Raw genomic sequence first — 21,053 nt, 5'->3', positions numbered from 1 at the left:
CCGCTATGTGTTACTCTTCTTACAAGTTTCATTTGGAAGCTTTTAGCCAAAGGTTTTCATTCCAGAAATAATCACCCAAGACACCAATGAAATGTTTAGTTTAAATTGTCAAACTTCAATATACTTGGCTCTACAAAATAGTTGCTTCCATTAAGGATATGTTCCCAGAAACCCACTAGCCAGCTGGGTGATTTGGGGCCAGTCACTTTCTTTCAGAACAACTTATTTCACAATGGGCTTGTTGTGGGGATAACAGAAGATGATGATGATGATAATGATTATTATTATTGTTGTTGTTATTATTATTATTATTTGATAGTGCTGTACCAGGAGACACCAGAGTCAAAGAAAAAGAACTGGAAAAAGTCATGAAATATCACGACCTGGCCATTGAAACTACGCAATTATGGATGAAATATGTAACAGTGATATCCATAGTCATTGGGGCGCTTGATGTTATGTCCAAGAATTTTACAAAATACATCAAGAAATTGCCGTTTCCTGCAATAACACCAGCGGAAATACAAAAAACTGTGCTACTCGGAACATCATACATTTGAAGAAGATACTTAGTTGATACCTAGGATGCTGGCAGTAACCCACATCAACCATCAACACCAGTCAATAAAATGTGTGATGCATCTTTAAATGTTCAGTTGGCTGAGTTTCATGTTTAATGAATTAAAGAGATAATAATATAACTCAATGAAGTATATTGGATGTTCACCTCATTGAATTATTTATAAAAATATGACAAAATGAAGAAAGAAAAGAAAAAAGAAAAGAAAGAAAGAGAAAGAAAGAAAGAAAGAATTTATGTGGCTTAAAAATAGTATGTTTCTTCCTTAATAATAAAGGAAGAGATGTTTCAACTAGATTTAAAAATAGCTAGGATATTCAGTGCTGTACAGGGATTTTGAATCAAATCCCTTTGACTCTCTCAGCATTAGATTCCCAATCTTGAGGGACCTTCCAAATAGATTCTTATGTACTATGGGGACTATAAGTAGGATTATCTGTGCATCTGGAAATGTTTGAGTATATATCTTGTTCTGTTTGGATACTTGATATATTAACTTTGATACAATGAGTCACTATGTGTGAGTTAGGTGGTCATATACATTTGATAAATAAACAAATAAGTTATAATGATAGAAAGTTATAGTGTTATTCCAGCCAGAATGTTAACTCAGTTGGGCTAAGTCAATATTTATCTTACAATCTATCACCAAACCTTGTATAATTCAATTCTTCTCAACCAGAGTTTGCATCTCCATATGCATGATGTAATAACTACTACAAAGAAAATTTTTGTTCATGAAAGGATTTCTGAAGATCAAACTTCACTGGAAGCATTTTCATAGCCTTTCAGAGCACCTTCAAAAATATTCTTTTCAATCACTCCTTTCTCATGTCAGGATATGAACGATTGAGTAAGAAAGATTGGATGAGGTAATGATATAGGATATACTGTAAAAGATCATTTACTATTACCTGCAGAGGAAATATGATCTCTCAATAAGGCTGTGGCAGAATAGCATGTTTACATAGCTCACCAATCATGCTAAAAGCATATTTAACGTAAATCAGCATTGGGAGGAAGGGAAATATTATATGATCAGAATTACTGGTGAAACAAATGAGCCAAGGAAACTGACAAGAATAGAAAGGTGACAGAATACAAATAGCAAAGGGTGAATAGCACCATAATATGAACTAAATTTAGAAACCTCACTGATTTATTGAACAGGTAGTCCTCAACTTATGACATGATCGAACCCAAAATTTATGTTGCTAAGTGACACATTTATTAAGTGAGTTTTGTCCCATTTTATGACATTTCTCGCCACAGTTGTTAAGTGAATTACTGCAGTTAAGTTAGTAACATGGTTGTTAAATGGCTGATTTGACTTGTCAGGAGGATGCAAGTTGAGGACTACCTGTATTTTTTAGCAACGAAAACTATATTCGGGAATTCAAAACTATTCAGGACAAGCTGAATATTTGAAATGTATCAGTCAGAATTACTGGCAATTGGGAGAAAAAGCTAGTATTGGCTCACCAACTGAAACAACAAAACTTTATATCAGGAATTCAGGCTAAGGTTAATTATATATTGAGACTAAATCTATTACCAGCATTTTTAATTTCTATATCCAATTATATAGGTGTATACTTTTGGGGTATTAAAATGTAAGAAATAGCTCAAGAATATAAAAAGAAACTGGCATAATCACTATCAAGTGGGGATGTTCACACACTCTTGCTGACATTTCTGTGGCCCGGTGGAAAATAGCTTATGGCCCACTAGTGGCCCACAAACCCTGGGCTAATAAATTAAAATTAAAAGTTCCGATTTCTGGAAAAGCATATTACTGCTGAAGCTAACTTTCTTCAGACAAGAAACTGTGCCCTTCGTGTGGAAATTCCTCAGAGAGTTCATTAACTAATTGTAAAGCAATTGTTAAAAGAGCAACTCCCCAATACTGTATGTAAAAAAAAATCTAATGGTTACAATCAGACTTCTTTTTATCTTGATTAACCTTCCCTCAATCTTTATTATTTGAGCAGTGAAATGTGGTTTTACTTTTGGAGGTAGTGCAGCCACATAGCTGTGCCTTAAGTACATTCCTCTTATTTGAAGAAATTGTTTTCCATTATTCAATATTTCTGATCTATTACACTATACAACACCATACACTACACTCTACACACTATCCAAGAACTACTTATACAATACAGAAGAAGTGCCATTTTCTTGTCACAGCTCTTCTGTTATATGCTTTCAAGGCATTCCTCTCTTAACAAATATACAGAACAATTATACGGAATAAGAACAGTCTGATAATAAATTGAAAAAAATCAAGTAACTTTAGTTTTCTTCTGGATGCTGAAATTTAGGAAGTTGCTCAAGACAATCAGATTTTGCTTGCAGAATATGCTCAGTTTCTGATCAAATTCAAGGGAAAGCTTACACTTTATGACTTAAAACAATTTTATTCAATCAGTATTGACTGTTTATACAATCAGTATTGTGACAATCATTTGCAGATGGAAGAGACTGTGTTCAAGAACACAGTTTTAGTTACTAGTAGTATTAAATATTAAACTTATGCAGTAAGATTAATATGGAAAGCCTGAATTCTGTATAAACCTTGCATGGTAAATGAAGATTAAATTCCCCATGGAGCATTGAACTGAATTGTAATAAATTCCAAATCAGCAAAATGTTAGATCATGCTATGTTAGTAATTGTATATTCTATATTTTGATAATTGAATAATTCATTGACCTTCTAGTTCTGCTGAAAGGTGTGTGCACTATGAATCCTAATCTAATAAGCAATGTGTAGTTATGGCTTGATAGCATATATTAAAGGCATTTTGGTAGCGTAAAGAAATATGTTTTCTGCTGAGTTTAAAAGAAGAATCTATCCACAAGCTTGTCAGGAACCATAATTCAGTTTAAATGCATGGATATGCTGGTTTTCTAGAGCTTCAAGGAAAACAAACAACCATATTATTTATTTTATTTATATATTCAATTTCTATAGACAACCAATTCAATGCTGTTGCAGGAGAATTGTTAAGAAAGAAGGCTTGGTTTCTACTAAAATCCTACAAGATGGATTTATAGACATAAATGATGCAATGTTTAAGGCACTGTTGAAGGAAGGAAGGAAGGAAGGAAGGAAGGAAGGAAGGAAGGAAGGAAGGAAGGAAGGAAGGAAGGAATAAAAAATAAAACAATTATGACAATAAAAGAATCATGAAAAATATGTATTCATTTATTTATTTTCTTACTTCACTTATTTTTGTGTATTCCCATAATCACCAAGCTCTCTTAGTACTTAATATGATTGTCTGTCTGTCTGTCTGTCTCTCTCTCTCTGTCTCTCTCTGTCTCTATCTATCTATCTATCTATCTATCTATCTATCTATCTATCTATCTATCTATCCCAAAACTCCGTAACTGGTTTCTAAAATCATTAGATGTTACAAATAACTTTATCTTAACTAATTTTTGGAATGCCTTCATACTATTTTAAATTCAGGAAAGAGGTTGTTTTATAAAAGACATGCTATCATTGAAAAACTCAGTGTATATTCAGCAATATCCCCCCAAAAAAGTGTAAAGTTGAGTTTCTTCTCCTATGACAATGGGCACAACTGGTACCCCCATGACAAACATCAATTTCATTTGGAGGAGATAATGTTGGCGATACTTTGCAGCCAAGTCATATTGGCCAAGCCAAGGACTTTATTGGTTAAATGGAAACCAATGTAGGGCTCATAATACTTGTGTTACCTGGTCTTCACCTGCCAATAAGTATGCTGATACAGCTTGCAGTTCCAAGTGACCTTTAGAGACTGTCCTATCTAGAAGACCTTACTTACATGGTAATAAGAATAAATAGCAAAAGCATTTATATAACATTTCACAGTGCTTTACAGCCCTCTCTAAGCAGTTTGCAGAGTCAGTGTATTGCCCCCAATAATCTGGCTCCTCACTTTACCGACTTAGAAAGGAAGGAAGGCTGAATCAATCTTGAGCTAGTGAGAATCAAACTATTGCCAGTTGGCAGATTTAGGATGCAATACTATATTCTAACCACTGTGCCAGCATGTCTCAAAATTACCATGGTCAAATTCTCACAATCCAGCTTGCAACTGTTGTCCCAAAGTTGGACAAAAGTTCCCTTGACCATACCCTCCATCTGTTCATTCAGCAGTGGCTGGTATGAGCTTCAAGTCATGGATGTGCTTCAAAGGTAGTGCTTCCCTATTCAGAGTTAACATCTGAAGTCAAACAATATCATCATCTTTCTAAGCTTAAACTTCAGCTTACTTTGACTAATTTTCCCCCCACTGCAAGGGCCAAACTGGGAGAAATATGGGTTCCTGATATCCATTGCACTTCTTCGATTATGAATAATAGGTTGGCATTACACTGATTACAGATGTAAATGATTGGATGTTAAAGAAGCTGAGAGGATGGGGTTAAGAGATACAAATGTGATGTAGATAAAGTACGGTAAAGGTTCCAAGAGATTTATAAAGTTTAGTGCACTGCGAATAATAAGTAGTGGGTTGTAACAAAAAAATTGGGAAAAATACGTACTTCAGCATTATGATCAATCGTATAAGATCCCGTAACACTGTACTGCAGTAGAGTTAATTAGCAAAAGGAATGAAAAAAGTAAACATATTTGCCTAAGATTTATTTTATTTTAAGGATGTGATCTTTTTAATTTTTATCCTACATTTACTTTTGACATTCTCACTATCAACACCCAAGATACATTAACATTATACAAGAGAATAAAAAATGATTTCATGAACTGCAAACACAATAACCACTCGTAAAGAGTGCTAAGAATCTTGGGATGTGTCTTTCAAGTTGAAGCTTCAAAAAATTAAAATAAAAAACCTTCAAAACCGAAATGTCCTTGGAGAGATGTGAACAAAGCCATTTGACCACCAAGGTAAAGTGAGGTAGCCTCGTGAGAAATATAAAAGACGAGAAACAATTAAAAGAAAGGACAAAGGGAAGGCTTTTAGGGAAATTGTGAAATCAAAGGCAATGAAAAGTGTTCACTGCAATTACAGAATATGTCATTGTGGAGAGATGGAAAGAAGTACAAAGCCTTCCGTTAGAATGTCTTGATTTTTTTTTTATGAGTTAGGATCATTAGAGAATCACGTACTCTACTATGGTTAGAATACTTCCATTTCCATACTTGTTCCACTACTGGTATGAAGTGAAAAATTAGGTACAATTAATAATCTAAGATTTAATTCCATAGTTCATTAAAGATAAACCAGCAATGAAATGCAGGATGAATGAAGGTGTCTAATATTGTTAGGGTGGAAAAGTCTGTTTCGTATGAGTTCAGATGCTGAGGTCACAATCCAATTTGGAAAAACTCCAAGTGATAATGAATGATAGTACTTAAAGGCTCCAACTTCTCTTATACTCATTAAGGGTTACTTTAGCTTTATTTTCCCCTTTTTGATCTAGCTGGAAAAGATTACCCTTCTAGGAGCTCAGGCTCTTGATCCCATCACTTTCAGTCACTAAAACTACCAAATTCACCAATTAATATAAATAAAGATTAAATGCATTGAGCAGCTGCTTCTAAGTTAGATCACACTGCTCACTTGATACCTGCAGAGTAACTGAATTGCATTATTTTTATTTTAATCTGATTCAGACAATGTATTGTGTTTATTTAAAAATTGCAAGATATAAAAGCACAATATTCAACAAAGGTTATTTCTTTTTTAACTGCTGGATTCAAGAAGGCAATGTAGAGCAAGCAATATTAAAAACACTACAACAGAAGCCATAACCAAGAAACAACATTCTCCCAAGAATTTGTATGATTCCAACTCTGTTGTGTTTTTGCAAATCTTTAAAGACCTAGTTCTTCTATCAGATCCTGGGGCAGAGTAGTTTGTGATTCAAACCTTTTTTGTTTGTTTGTTTGAATGTATGTTTTATTATTGTTATTGAGTCTTCTGTTCTTCATTTTATGCACGAGAAGATGGATTGTTTAATTTTATTATTGTGTTCATTGTAACACTAATATGTAAGTCACCTAGAGCTGTTTTTGTGATTGATGTAAGTTAACCGTATTGTTACAATTGATGATGACTAATTGCAAGTTAAATAAATACTGGAAGAGCATGTGAATTGCATGCTGAGCATCTCTATTGTAAACTGTGTATCTCCTGCTCCGGCTAAGAAAATTGTCTTTCTAAAATCCTAAAAAGCCAGGATATTAATGCAGGCAGGCCTTGTTTAATAGCCACAATTGGGAACATCAACTGAGTCATTAAGTTAGATGGTCCCTAATTAAATCTGCAACTGTGCTTATGATCTTGCTTCAGCTTTTCTTTGTTCTAGGATTGAGAAGATCATAAATAAGAGGATTAGCTGTGAAGTTATTTTTCATCACTGCCCTAACTGCAAACAGTCACAAAAAGAGGACTACCTGTACACATAGATAACATGGAATTAGGTTTACTAATAGTTTGATTCAATATTAGATAACTCTGGCTATGAGGTTGGCTATAACTTTGTTTTCAAATTTCCAAAATTGGTTTTCATTTTTGCTGGGCCAGAGATTGAAATGGGAGCTGCTAGTAACATGGATGAAAAATCCCATCTTTTTGAAATAGAAAGCAATCTTTCTATTTAAACATATTTAATACATATTAACATATACCATATATACCTAAGTAAAATATGTGTGTGTGTGTTTATGTATGTATGTGAAAAATATGTGCATGTAGATATGGATATATGAATATATATGAGACAGTAGTCCTCAACTTACAATCATTTGTTTAGTGACCATTCAAAGTTACAATGGCACTGAAAAAAGTGACTAATGATCATTTTGATGTGACCGTTGCAGTATCCCTGTGGTCACATGATCAAAATTTTGAAGCTTGACAACTGGCACATATTTATGACGGCTGAAATGTCCCAGGATCATGACATCACTTTTTGCAACCTTCTGACAAGCAAAGTCAATGGGGAAGCCAGATTCACTTAACAACCATGTTACTAACTTAACTGCAGTGATTCACTTAGAACTGTGGCAAGAAAAGTTATAACTATCTTGCTTAGCAAAACAAATTTGGGGCTCAATGGTGGTCATAGGTTGAGGACTATGTGTATTAAGTATGTTCACTGCTTTGAGTTGTGGTTTATATATACATAAACATTTCTATATATCTACCCCCCTCCTCTCTCTTATGTATGTATATACGTAAGGATATAAAATCTTGAATTGCATGACTAAAAGCTACAATATCTGGTTTTCCAAGAAATATCCTCTGTCATTTAATGGTGCACAGAAGGACCAAGCGCTAAATAGCCAAGTCATGATACAGTGGATATGAGGTTTCTGAGACAAACTGCAGTTCACAAGTGTTTTGTATAATTTTTCAATTTGCCAGATGTAGGAGATATTTGTGTTGGTCATGGAATCACAATCTCCAATAGGGAATAAGAAACCTTTGTGAATCAGGAAGGAAATATAATATTATAAAAGACTTCTTTGTCCAGCAAGTATTATAATCAAAATAATAGCAGCAGTGAAAAAACTCATTCCTAACCAATTTTTCCAGTTTAACATATTATGCCCTTTCTTTCCCATAAATTATTATTAGTAAGCTATTAAAACATTAAAATGGCATTTTAAATATTCAATATTTTTATATAGTCATACCAAGAGTTATCTAAACTCCTTGGAAAGCAATAGCTTAATCTGTTTTCCCATGTGCCTGCTCTTCCCATTTGTGTTATCTATTGGAAACACAAAGGCCAATATGTAAGGCTGAGCTTATTTTACAAAGCTTAAATATGAAAGCAGGAAAGAAAATGATTGTTTCTAAACTTGTAAAATGAGAGGTCTTATTACAGCCCATCAGATCAAGAAATATAATTAAGAAAGGCAAAAGCCTTGCCAAAATCTCAGGAAAAATCAGCTTTCTGAATTGTTTCAACATTCCAGGTGGGAAAAAGAATAATTATTGAATCATTTGGCTTTTCCCTAACTAAAAAAATAATATCCTATGATGGATTAATTTAAAAGTGACCTCTTTTGCCACCCAATTAAAAATTTAAAAATATTGACATCATCTTACAAGCTTGTTTTAAGATTGATGAAAAAGTACAATAATAAGCTTATGCTAGGTGACTCTGGCTAATAAAAATGGGTTTTTTTGTTGCAGTTCATGAAAAAGGTCATTGTTGATAGATGGTTTGTTCTGTCATTCAACATCTGAAAGGCCATAGGTTTCTCATTGTCATGACCGCACCACACCTAGACCTTCATGGAGTAAAATCTGGTTAGTGCTTCAATATAGGTATTCTTTAACTTACCACAGTTCATTTAATGACTGGTTGAAGTTACAATGGCACTGAAAACAGTGGGTTATGTATGACTGTTGTTCACATTTATGACTGTTGCGGCATCATGTGATCAAAATTCAGACACTTGTCAACTGACTCATATAGATGATGGTTGCAGAGTTCTAGTCAGTGGTGGGATTCAGCAAGTTCGTATCTATTTGGGAAAACTGGTTATTAACTTTCTAAGCAGTTCAGAGAACCAGTTGTTGGAAGAAATCTCCTTTTGTTTTTTTTCCACTTTACAGGGCTAATCCTGTAAGGAAGGCAGACTAATCTTTATTGCCCTGCTTACAGAAACTGCCTCTCCAGTTAATCCTTATTACCTTGTAACAACTAAGGTGAAGCACCCATTAACCTGAGTGATGTTGAGTTGGCCATGCCCACCCTGTTACATGACCACTGAGCAAAGCTATCCAGCTGGTCATTAGGACAGAAAACCAGTTGTTAAATTGTTTGAATCCCACCACTGGTCAAGTGAAAGTGCGCAAAACAGTCAAAAATCACTTTTTTCAATGCTGTTGTAACTTCAAACATTCAGTAAGCAGCTGGCTGTAACAACTACCTTGCGTACCAGTGGAAATTTTAGGCTTAATCATGGTCATAAGTCAAGGACTACCAGTACTCTACATTGACCATTCCTTTTAAATGCCCAAGGAATGGATTCATTGTACTACCACTGTCACTACAAAAAGAAATGGCTGATCTGTCAAATTGTTGATCTATCAGTTTTCCTAAGTAGTATGAGCAAATTATGCCGCTAGGTATCAGCATGGGAAAAGAACTGATTGATTGTCAAGATAAAAGTGTTTACAGATGAAAAAGCAGAATTTAAGGCAGAGTGGTCAATGTTTGACCATCGTATTGTCCTGCATCATTTGGCAGAAAAGAATTCTGGTGCCTTTATTGATTTAAAGGTGTTTTTTTTTATTTCTTGAAATGGTCAGTCTCTACTATAGCTTGTCAGTTTACTTCACAGAATTATGATTCTGCAGGAAAATGCTTTCATGCAGGACATGTGTTTCATCTTCAGAGATCTTTCTGGTTCAATACCCATGAAAAAGAGTTAAGCAAAGACATATCTTTGCGCTCCTATGTTTCAATTTTGGTATCAACTCTGTAACTCAAGCCTTGTCAAAAAATAAACTTTGAGTTATCTCCAAAACTGGCAGACAAACTTTCCTAAGCTATTATTGAAAAGGAGCTTTTTTTTTCAGAAAACATTTATATCAGCCATCTAAACAACTTCATCCTGCTCAGCATTTATATAGATTTAGATAACTGTCCATCTTATAACCAACTTTGGGTGGCTTCCAAAAAGTTTATAAAAAGTTTAAACAGTGCAATGGCTATATTAAAACTATAAAACTAAATATATTGAAAACTTTAAAAACAACAAAAAACTGTCATTATATCAAATGTCTGATGCGTAGCAAAAGCCAGTTCTTCCAAGATTAGTAGGGAAGAGGTCTCTGAATTTCAGTAGTAGCTTGCCCATCCTTATCTGACTTGGCAGGAAAGATAGAAAGGTAGTTTTCTTCTTGGTTAGACTCAGTGAGTTGCTATTATGATTTTAGAAGAGAGTTATAATGATATCCCTCAGGAAAAAGGTGAAAAAAATCGATCTCATATGTTTGTCCATTTTATTAAGTCTTCTCTCTAGATTTATGCTTTTGTTCATACAATTGACCAGAAATGCATTCTTTCTATAGCTGATGTGTCCAAAAAAATCAATAGAAGGCTTGCTAAGTTTTGCTCAACTCTGTGTGTATCTATGGATGTAAGGGTTTATTAGTTTAGTTCTGTCACCGTAAATTTGGAAGATATATATGCTGTCTAGATATGAATAGTTTACTTTGTCTATTATAGTGATCAAATAATTTTATGTTGTTCTTTTTAATAATTTTTATCTGAGTATGGTGGAAATTGATCTCCGATCAATTATCTTGCTATAATTTAAACTATTGCAAGAATATAAACAATATTGTATGATCCTGGTCCCTGTTTTATCTCCGACTTGCATAGAAGTACTACCCCCCTTAAAAAAAAACTATTTGTAATATATTCTCAATGATATATTTGTAATAAAAACAGTTTATTATTCATGATTTTGAATAAGCCATATTGGGACAGCTTGTTTTAATGGTGTTACTTAGCATGTACACAATAATTTATTAATTTGCTTAAAATGTCCATAGTCTCTGCTTCTTAAAGCAGTTTACGAACATAACTACAATTATATTAATATTTTAAAAACACTTAAATATAAAATAAATGATGCAAGACAATATAAGCCAATATAATCAAACTACTATGATTCCAATTGTTCTGTATCTATTTAACTTTAATTGACTAAAATGGTACAAAGCATGTCTGATGGGATACTGATGAGATTCATAGTTGTTTAACAGTTCATTTATTCTGCCTATACTTTTGATATAATTGATAAAAATCAAGGGGAATAATTTTATTAATTTTAAACAACTTCTCATTAAATATCATTATAGATTCTGGATCTGATTTGATCATACTGAATAATCTCTGCTATAAAAGATGACATGCCACTAAAAACTACTTTTTAAAAAAAAATTAATTAACAGAGTGCTCTGGGCAACTTCTAACAAATGCAAGTTTAGAATATCTATCTCAGCACAAATGCCTCTGCCATCTGAAACTGCTTAATATCCATAAAACAGTGTCTGGAGGGGGCATGGAAATCTAATGTGCATTGAGTCATCTCATATAGTTCAAAACAGATATAAATTGGGGCGATAATGCAATTCAAGCCTATTTATGCAATGCATACTAGATCTTGAGTTCAGTAAGTTTAGATGGTTGATGAAAGTCAAGATGACTAGCACGGGCAATAGGAGTCCACCTGTATCCAGAAAGAATTGTGTAACCTACCAGTGGTGGTATTCAAAACTTTTTACTACTGGTTCTGGGGGCATGGCTTGGTGGGCATGGCATGACTTGGTGGGTGTGGCTTGGTGGGCGTGACAGGGGAAGGATACTGCAAAATCCCCATTTCCTCCTGATCAGCTGGGACTCAGGAGGCAGAGAATAGATGGGGGCAGGGGCAGTCAGAGTTGGTATTTACCGGTTCTCCGAACTACTCAAAATTTCTGCTAGCAGTTTTCCAGAACTGGTCAGAACCTCCTGAACCACCTCTGTAACCTACCCATCTAACTAAATACAGTTGTCTGCTAAGAATTTGAAGGTGTTTAGTTTGTTCTAATACAGGGCATTGACACAGACCTTTAACTATACACTTATAGTTTAGTTCTTAAAGAAAACTAAAGGCTATAAAAATAAAATATCTAATGCCTTGCTTGCTCTGACAGTAATAGCATTTTCTGCAGAAGGTATGGATAACAACAACCAGGAGCAATTAAATACATAGTACATGCTTATATAATGAACAAAATACAGTATATCATAAAAAGTTAATTCTGACTTGTTCTGACCCCCCGGCCTGTGGATAAACCAGAACACAGGCTTGGCTATTTGCCACTGTTCAATTACTGAGATAACGAATCCTTTGGCTGAGGGCCCAGGCAATTCACGTTCAATAGAGTAGCTCTGCAGCAACACAGATAGTCCAAACGAATGGACCCGGCTAGAATACACAGATTGATTTTCTTAACTACTAATTTGAACGGTTGTTTCCCGCAAATGTCCTCTCCCAATGCCTCACCTATAATCTCTCCTGGGAAGGGCCAATCAACAACCACCTGTGCTTAATCATCTTCCGTGAGTCTGCCTACGGAGTTGCTGCTTCCGTTTCTCAGCGCTTCTCAACCTAGCATCAGGAACAAACTGCCTTTGATCCCCCCCACTGCTCCATGCCTCAGGCGCCTCCTGGTGGCCAACCAGCCTCTCTGGTCCCCGCTCTGAGTCTGAACCCTCCCCGCATCCTCCACATCGTCCAGGGCACACTCACATGGTTCCTCGCTATCCGAGTCCATCAGCAGATCAACTGGATCCTGCTGGGCCACAACACTGACTATGAATGTTATAACACTTGCGGTGGTGCCCTCTGTCACACAGTACAAATAGATCCAACACATACATCAACAATAAATGCTTTCTGCTTAATAAAGAAGAACTACAACAAGAAAAGAGGAAGTTTTGAATTATGTGTTCCTTGAAGAGGGGGGAAAAGATTTTTTTCAGAAAATAAATGCTAGTTTCCCATATTGCATTTCTTCCTATAGCCTTATAAATTATACAGAAATTAGACGATACAGTAGTTAGGTAGCACCTGCATTTAAGAATATGCTGTGGTTGTAGAACCTACAAAATGCAAGTATCTGCAGTATCTGCAGTTATTGTCATGGTAACAATATATTTATATTAAGGTATCATAGTGTAAAGCAAGGGGATAAAATCAGAAGTTAATTTTGCTACACCACTAGTAAACTGCTACACACAGCATGTGGTCTCTAAAAGATACCAAATATCTTCAACTCTCATTAAACTTAATAGAAATTCTGCCTCAAGTCAAAATGGAAGATAAAGTGCAGAGCTTTTAATACTTCTCTTCCTTTCTGGCATCAAACACTTTAAACTCTCCAAGCATATTAAATATCATTATTGCTAAAATAAAATCAGATGGATTGCTTAGCAGCTAATTTTGCTAGTCCTCTGCAGAATTACGTGCTTGTTGGACAATAAATGATAATAGGGATGTATTCTAATATTTCTTATATGCTAGATTTTGATTTTGTTGTGCTAATATCACTAATGGTAATACCACAAATAATTATCATTTCACATAGGTATGATTGTTCTGATAAATATGGCTAACTTTTATGGTATTATCTTGTTTCAATAGAAAAACTAATCATTCAGGTTCAATTTAAGGGAATACACTAATTCTTCCCCCCTCCCCCCCAATCCTCTGTCATTATGGGATACTGATGAGGAAAAAAATGAATTTCAACAACTGTAGAATCAGGCTGCAGCATAACAATATTGACAAAAGTGAAGATGGTCTGATTACTTTCTGAATGCATTGTATGTAATAAAAAATAAGTTGATATGGTTTGGTCAAACAGAAAGAATGAATGAGGATCAAATTACAAAACACACACAGAGACACAATACAATATACTTAAAATTTACTGCAATTTATTCAGATTCTCAGTGATAAAGAATTATCTGTTTATGAAACTACCTGTATATTCATGTCCTCAACCAAAACATCTCCAGCATAACCACAAGCATTCCTTGTACTTTTATCCATTCACGTATTAAGTGCTCAAGGGTTCATTGCACATCATTGTCTTACTCCTTCCTCAATATTGAAGCACTTATTAAAAATTCTATTTATTCTCACTCATGCTTTTCTTCATTATATCCCTCTCACATTTAGGTTGTTAACTTTCAAGTCCTTGTTTGTGTAAAACATTGCATAATTCAGGCTTATCATATGCATTTGTTAAATCAACAAACATGTAATAAAATTCCTTTCTCGTATTCACACATTTCTCAATGGCTTGCTGAAAAGCAAAAATTTGACCTCTATATGCAGGCACAAAACCACTCTGTACTTTTGAAATGTTGTTTGTATTCTTCATTTGTGCTTCCTACTTTTCCTTTAAGTATTATAATAATAGCCACATTCTTCTATTATTCAGGCATAGTTGTTGTTTTCACACATTAAAGAAGTTGCACAACCAGAATGAGGCAGGACATAAAGTGAATCAGGATATAAAAGTAAGACATAACAGAAAGAAGGAATAAACCTGCTTTTGAGACTTGTACCAGAGCAGGAAATGTTAAAATCCAGTTTTGCATGTTCAGCTACAGTTCACAAGCTGGCTACAAGAACCTACTGGAACATGTTAAGCAAGATATGTAGTAACAGGAACAACAAACCCATCAGCACTAGCATGTTATATTCTCGTGTTCTGCTACTTTTGAAAAATATATAAAGGCTGTATTATTTATAAGTTGTTGTTCAGATGTTCAAATGGCTGTCTTGCCTTAATTTGCTCTGAACCTGGTACCAATACAGCCACTTCTTTTAATTCCGATATCTGAGTCCCTTAATTTCCTGCAACAGTTATGGCGACCCAGATGGAACTTGGAGCGATATTTCGCTGAGGATGGCACGGATCAACCGGTGCCCAATTGACGTCGTCTTGCCCAACCTTCAGACACTGCAGATAGTTTCTCTGGAAGGAGACAGATGACCCCCTAGGGTACTTGGTGGACAACCCACCGATCCAAGAACTCAAATGGAATCAAAATAAGTCACTGAACAACGCCGGCTGAAAAAAAGACACCTGCAGGTATTGTGGTATTGTGGGAATTGTAGCCCCACTCGTTTGAGAGTAGAAGAAGGGGCCTGATCACCCCCCTGGGTCCAGGATCGGCGCATCCTAACATGACCCAAGAGTTGTGTGGGTTGTTAAGCCATTGTAGTTCCTGTTGGTGACCATTGGGACCTCCGGCACCGCAGGTCAGTGGCATTGTCTTAGATTAGAACATGGGTGGTGGAGGAAGCGTTCCTTGGATGCCTCTTCAATGCATATTGAGAAATTTTAAGAAAGGATTTAGTAAAGATTATGGAGACCCTAAGGCCAATCCAGGAGATTTAAAGAAATTCTGTGAAAATGGTGGCCCAAGAGGTTTGAGTCCTCTATACTTGGCAGGAGTTTGAAGTAAAGCGATTATGGGCAGAAAATAATCCTCTAGGACATGCAGGTCACCATACACCATTAGTCATTCAAGTAAAGCCTCTGGTAGCACCTATTTGTTTCCATCAGAGAAGTGAGTCTCACCCAATTGCTTGCTGGGAGATCTAAAGATAGATATAGAAAAGTTTGGATCTTTAAAAATATGCCAGAGTTTGCTGGGAGATCCAAACTAGAAAAGAGAAGACACTGAACACCCCAGAGCAGAGACAGGTATTAACAATCTAGTCCTTAAGGAGGACAGGGAAAAAAGAGAGTTGTAAGGTGTGTAGTCCTGGGTGGACAGAATACAACACTCTTAGGAAAACCCTGAGATATAGTCAGTTACCAGGATGGGTAACAAGCCTCCAGGAGGAAAGAAAAGAAAAGAAAAGAAAAGAAAGAAAGAAAGAAAGAAAGAAAGAAAGAAAGAAAGAAAGAAAGAAAGAAAGAAAGAAAGAAAGAAAGAAAAGGAGAGTGTCAACAGAACATTTATTTCCTGTGTTGTTTTAACTTGCATGTTTGTCCTTGTTGATGTGTTTAATGTTTAAAAAGAGAAAGAGAGAGAGAGAGTGTCTCTGACATCAGTGCCCTCCACCTGTGTATCTTTGACATGAAGTGGTTGACACTGAAGGGATAGGAGACCCAGGGAGACAAAAGGTGGAATCAGATATTGATTAGAAAGAACAGACGGTCCCGTTAAGTGGGGCCAGGAGGAAGAAAACCAAAAAGGTTCCCGAGGGGACATCAATTGGACCACAAACCCAGTCCAAGGGAGAAGTTGAGAGAGAATTCCAATTGCCCCTAAGGGAAACTGTATTGCCTGGAAGTTGAGGGGGAGCTACGTAAGATGTGGGTGTATGCTCCATTCTCAACGGCTAATTTTTATTATTGGAAAAATCAAACTCCTAATTATAGAGAGAATCCAGATCAGATGCATGTCCTTTTTGCATCTATTTTCTGAACTCACCAGCCTACTTGGGCGGACATACAAAGTCTGATAGAAATTTTATTAACCCCAGAGGAAAGAAGGCTGGTGAAGGGAACTATGTATAAGGCTTTGCAGAAGAATCATGCAACAGATTCAGACTGGACATGTTTACTGGAGGAACTAGATTGGGAACCTCAGTCCATTTGGCTGCAAAACTTGCTTTTACCTTGGTTTTGTTAGGTCTCAAACAAAAGTTAAGAACTTAGGGAAGGTCTATCAAATTCAACAGAAAAAGAATGAAAATTCAGGTGGAATCCTAGAATGCATTTATCAAACCCTTCATTGGTCACTCTGCCAATGACATTAGGGCAAAAATTACAGAAGACCAAAAGGAGGCCCAGGAAAGGCATCTCTGAACTTGTGGAATGAGCATACAAAGTGTATATTAATTGGGCTCAAAATCTTAGAGAAGAAGGAACTTCAAAGGGCAAGAAGAAATGTAATTTTTCTCACTGAGTCCCTTTGACAGGAAGAGCGGGAGGCCAAGGGAACTGCCAGAAGAATTGTATGAGGAGAGGTCGATAGTTAGAATCCCATGCCCAGTCAGAGAAATAGCCCTCCAGTTAGCAAAAGGAAAGATGGTTAATGTCTACACAGACAGAAAATATGCATTTAGAGTTTTACACGTTCATGGGGCTATTGGGAAAGAAAATACGCACTGAATTTGTCACTCGATACATGCTGGCAAAAGGCACATATGCCATTGTTAATCAGGCTGCTCCAGCCTGTCTCTGTTATGCACAAAACAGGCATTTGAGATTTTAAAGTAAGCATTGTCTCAAGCTCATGTTAAGGGTCTTCCCAACCTTGAGAAATCTTTCTTGACTCAAGAAAAGTGAAGTGGTGACAGCCCATAGCTTATCTGTCAAAACAACTTGATCCAGTAGCAAAAGGGTGGCCCCATTGCCTTAAAATCCTTGCTGCAACTGCTCTTCTGATCGAGGAAGATAATAAATTGACTTTTGGGCAGCAACTACTATATTTACTAGTCATGCAATTTGTGGAGTATTAGAAACAAATAGCACTAGTGCTCAAGTAGCAGAGTTGTGGGCTTTAATAGGAGCACTAGAAAGGGCACAGAATAAAAGTATAAATATTTGGATTGATTCTAAATATGCATTCCTCACATTACATGTCTATGCTGCAATTTATAGAGAGAAAGGACTTTTAACAGCAGAGGAATGGAAGAGCAACTAGTGTGCTTGCCCGGGGGAATTAAAGATCCCATATGGGGGATCTCCACAATCTCCAAGCTGGATCCAACAGAAAAGGGAAGAGCAACTGACAGAGAAGCAAAGCTGTCAGCAACCTGAGATGATCAGAGCTACATGACAGCTACATAAGCTGACATGACAGCTTATATAGCATTGGAAATGCCAAGGGGACTGAGCCCCAGATATTCTAAAGCAGAGGAACTCCAGGTAACTGTAGATTTGAAGGGACATAAGCAAGCAGATGGAAGAATTTCTGTACCAGAAAATTCAGCCTGGCCAGTAATAAAAGACTCTCACTCAACAACTCACAGGGGCAAGAGTGTATTAGCAAAAGCCTTTCAGCGTATCATGTACATCAATCACCTTCACTCACTATGTGCCCATGCAACTGAGAGATGTAACACATGCGCTCAAGTTAATCCAAGACAAGGACCTAGTCTTCCACCAGGAAGTCAACCCAAGGGAGATTACCCTATGGATTCATTAGTTATTGATTTCATAGACATGCCCAAGTGTGGGCTATATAAGGCAATGCTAGTCATAGTGTGCAATTATACTGGTTGTCCTGAATGTTTTCCCACCAAGACAAAACAGACACGCGAAGTGACTAGAATCCTACTCAAAGACAAAGGTGTGTCTTGAAACTCACCTTAAATGGATGAATGCATTGCCGCTTGTCTGTGCGATGCACTCCATGAAAGGGAATTGGTTATCTCCTTTTAAAATGATATTTGGAAGACCCCCCAGTTATAAGTGCTAACTTGAAAAATCACGTAGGGGACCTAGGTCAAATAGGGACCTCATGGGTGAATCAAATGGTGGGAGAATTAAATTAGCAAATATAAGACATCTAAAAATACTGTGTCCCTCAGTCCACCATTTCTGAACACCTCTAGTCATTATATTCAGGTGGGGGACAGAGTATGGGTAAAACACTGGAAAGGGGAGAATTTGAAACCTATACTGTGGTCATGTGTTCTCCACCTGAAGTAAGAGTGTTGGAATCCAAGTTCTTGGATTCACTGGACTCGGGTTAAGCCAGCTGATGAGTATTGGGAGGCAGACCAGGATGAAGACCGACCTTTTCAAAAACTTCTCATATGGGAGACAGTTGTAATTAACATCTCTTAAGGCTGTGCAACAGGGGCAAGAATATTTTCCAAATTCCACATAGCTGAGGGTAAGCAAGTCTTAATAGAAATATCACTTTTAAGAGTAGTTAAGAGAGTGGGGAACATAATGATTCCTGATTCTCTTAAATGTTTTTCCTCCCTCAGTGAGAGAGGAAAATGAGTGCTCCCAAGAATTCCTCTTACCAATAGAAAAAATGTTTTCCTTCCCAATCAATTAAGTGCATATATCCTCTCTTATAGTCATTCACAAAAAAAACAATTTGATATATCAAAATAAAACATTTACCTGTTGTGAATAGGTCCGTTGAACTTTGGATCAAATTTTCTGGGTTCACCTGCATTTAAAATAAAAGATGATAAAATATGTCATAGCAAACATAACCCCAAAAAGGCAGGACTCATCTGCTTTCACTTGCTCTAAATGAATTATTTTGAGAAAACTCCCTAAAATCCAGAAATAGGAATCCAGAAATAGGACCAAATCAAAATACTGAAATCGGGACCCCTTGAAATCTAGCCGAACAAACGACAACAAAAACATCATTAATTTCTACATAAGGTGCATTCTCACTTAGATCCTGCAGCTACAGACATGTTCAGTGATGGGTTAGTATATTCCAACTGCAAGTGATATTGATACTGCTTAGCAGCACAACTGCCTTCATTCCCCCAAAGTCCTTGAACAGTTGCCATTCAAATTAATTGCTGTGAATTAAGTTATTAAACACATTAAATGCATCCTATTAGTTATATGTAATACACTAAATTTAAATCACCTTACATTTTTATTTAAAGTAAATCAAATGTGGCTATTATCTTGATCCCATCTACTTTTTTACCTTGGTTGTTTGAATAGATGTTCTTCAAAAATCTGAGCTTAGGTGTAGAAAAATGCATGTACTATTCTAGTGGTCTAATTTGATGTAAAATTAACATGACCTAATCATTTCACTCAGTTGCATTTAAAAAAGGTAATAATTTGTCTGCGGATGCTTTATTTTAACTGACCAGCAAGTAAGGTATGATTTTTTCTACACAAGGAGATTTTAAGCTACCATTCATTTAATCTAATAGTAAATAAAAAATGAAATATTGTTAGGCTTTAAGTCAAATCAACTAGTATATATTTATGTCTCTTTCAAAAGGTCAGTGTCAAACCAATAAATACAGTATTAACAAAGCCTTTGTTATTTTTATTGAAACATCACATAAAATTGTTGTATGGAATGAGCATGCAAGAGTGTGAACACTTTCTACAGTTTCAAATCTGTAGCTAAGATCTTCAATGTATAGTTTAAGAGAAAAGTATTTGCACATCTATTTGTGAGTTCACATGGAAATTCTACCGATCAAAAATACATTAAGACAAATAGAAGAAAGATATATTGTTTTCGCTAAAGCAATCACTTTATTCTTTGAATGATTCTCCATCATCTTATAGTGTACATTTCTATTCATAAATAAGTCATGTGGAGTTCACATTACTGCCTACAGAATTCTTTCAAACTAGTTTTACTTCAAAATCCTTACCTATGATTAATTGCAGTTGCAATTGCCGTACTACTATGCAGAAAAACATCCCCTTTTGAAATCATGAAAAGAGATTCACAAAAATGTTGAGCCTGAAATGTCCTTCTGCCCTTTAAACTTCTCCAACCCTTCATTCACATTTCCAACCTTAAAAACAAGGTTGGACAGATATTCCTTGACTTACAACAATTCATTTAGTGACTCTTTGAAATTACAATGGAACTTTAAAAAAGTGACATGACCATTTTTCACATGAACGACTATTGAACATTCCCATGGTCACATGATCCAAACTCAGACATTTGGCAATGGATTCATATTTATGACAGATGCAGTGTCCTGAAATCACATGATCAACTTTTGTGACCTTCTGACAAGCAAAGTCAAAGGCGAAGCCAGACTCATTTAACAACTATGTAATTAACTTATAACTGCAGTGGTTCGCTTAACAACTGCAGCAAAAAAGATTGTAAAATGGGGCAAAACTCACTTAACAAAGGTCCCACTTAGCAACAAAAATTTGGGCCTCAATTGTGGTCATAAGTCAAGGACTACCTGTACTTTCTTACCGCACAAG

At 35.9% G+C, this 21,053-nt stretch overlaps 1 protein-coding gene across 2 annotated transcripts in view; it reads right to left on the bottom strand.

The window, feature by feature from the left end:
• Positions 1–21,053, bottom strand: part of SLC44A5 (solute carrier family 44 member 5) — a 159,071-nt gene that overhangs the window by 41,462 nt on the left and 96,556 nt on the right. For both annotated transcript variants that reach the window (XM_087719455.1, XM_087719457.1), the window contains exon 2: positions 19,233–19,281. In XM_087719455.1, coding sequence (XP_087575581.1) covers positions 19,233–19,281 — 49 coding nt within the window. The remainder of the gene's footprint in view (positions 1–19,232; positions 19,282–21,053) is intronic.

The sequence above is a fragment of the Thamnophis sirtalis genome, unplaced genomic scaffold (assembly GCF_051295495.1).
Source record: "Thamnophis sirtalis isolate CommonGarterSnake01/CBP01778 unplaced genomic scaffold, rThaSir2_p1.2 scaffold_7, whole genome shotgun sequence".
Classification (NCBI taxonomy): domain Eukaryota; kingdom Metazoa; phylum Chordata; class Lepidosauria; order Squamata; family Natricidae; genus Thamnophis; species Thamnophis sirtalis.
The sequence above is the reverse complement of the archived record's forward strand: the minus strand, read 5'-3'. Positions and strand labels throughout refer to the sequence as shown.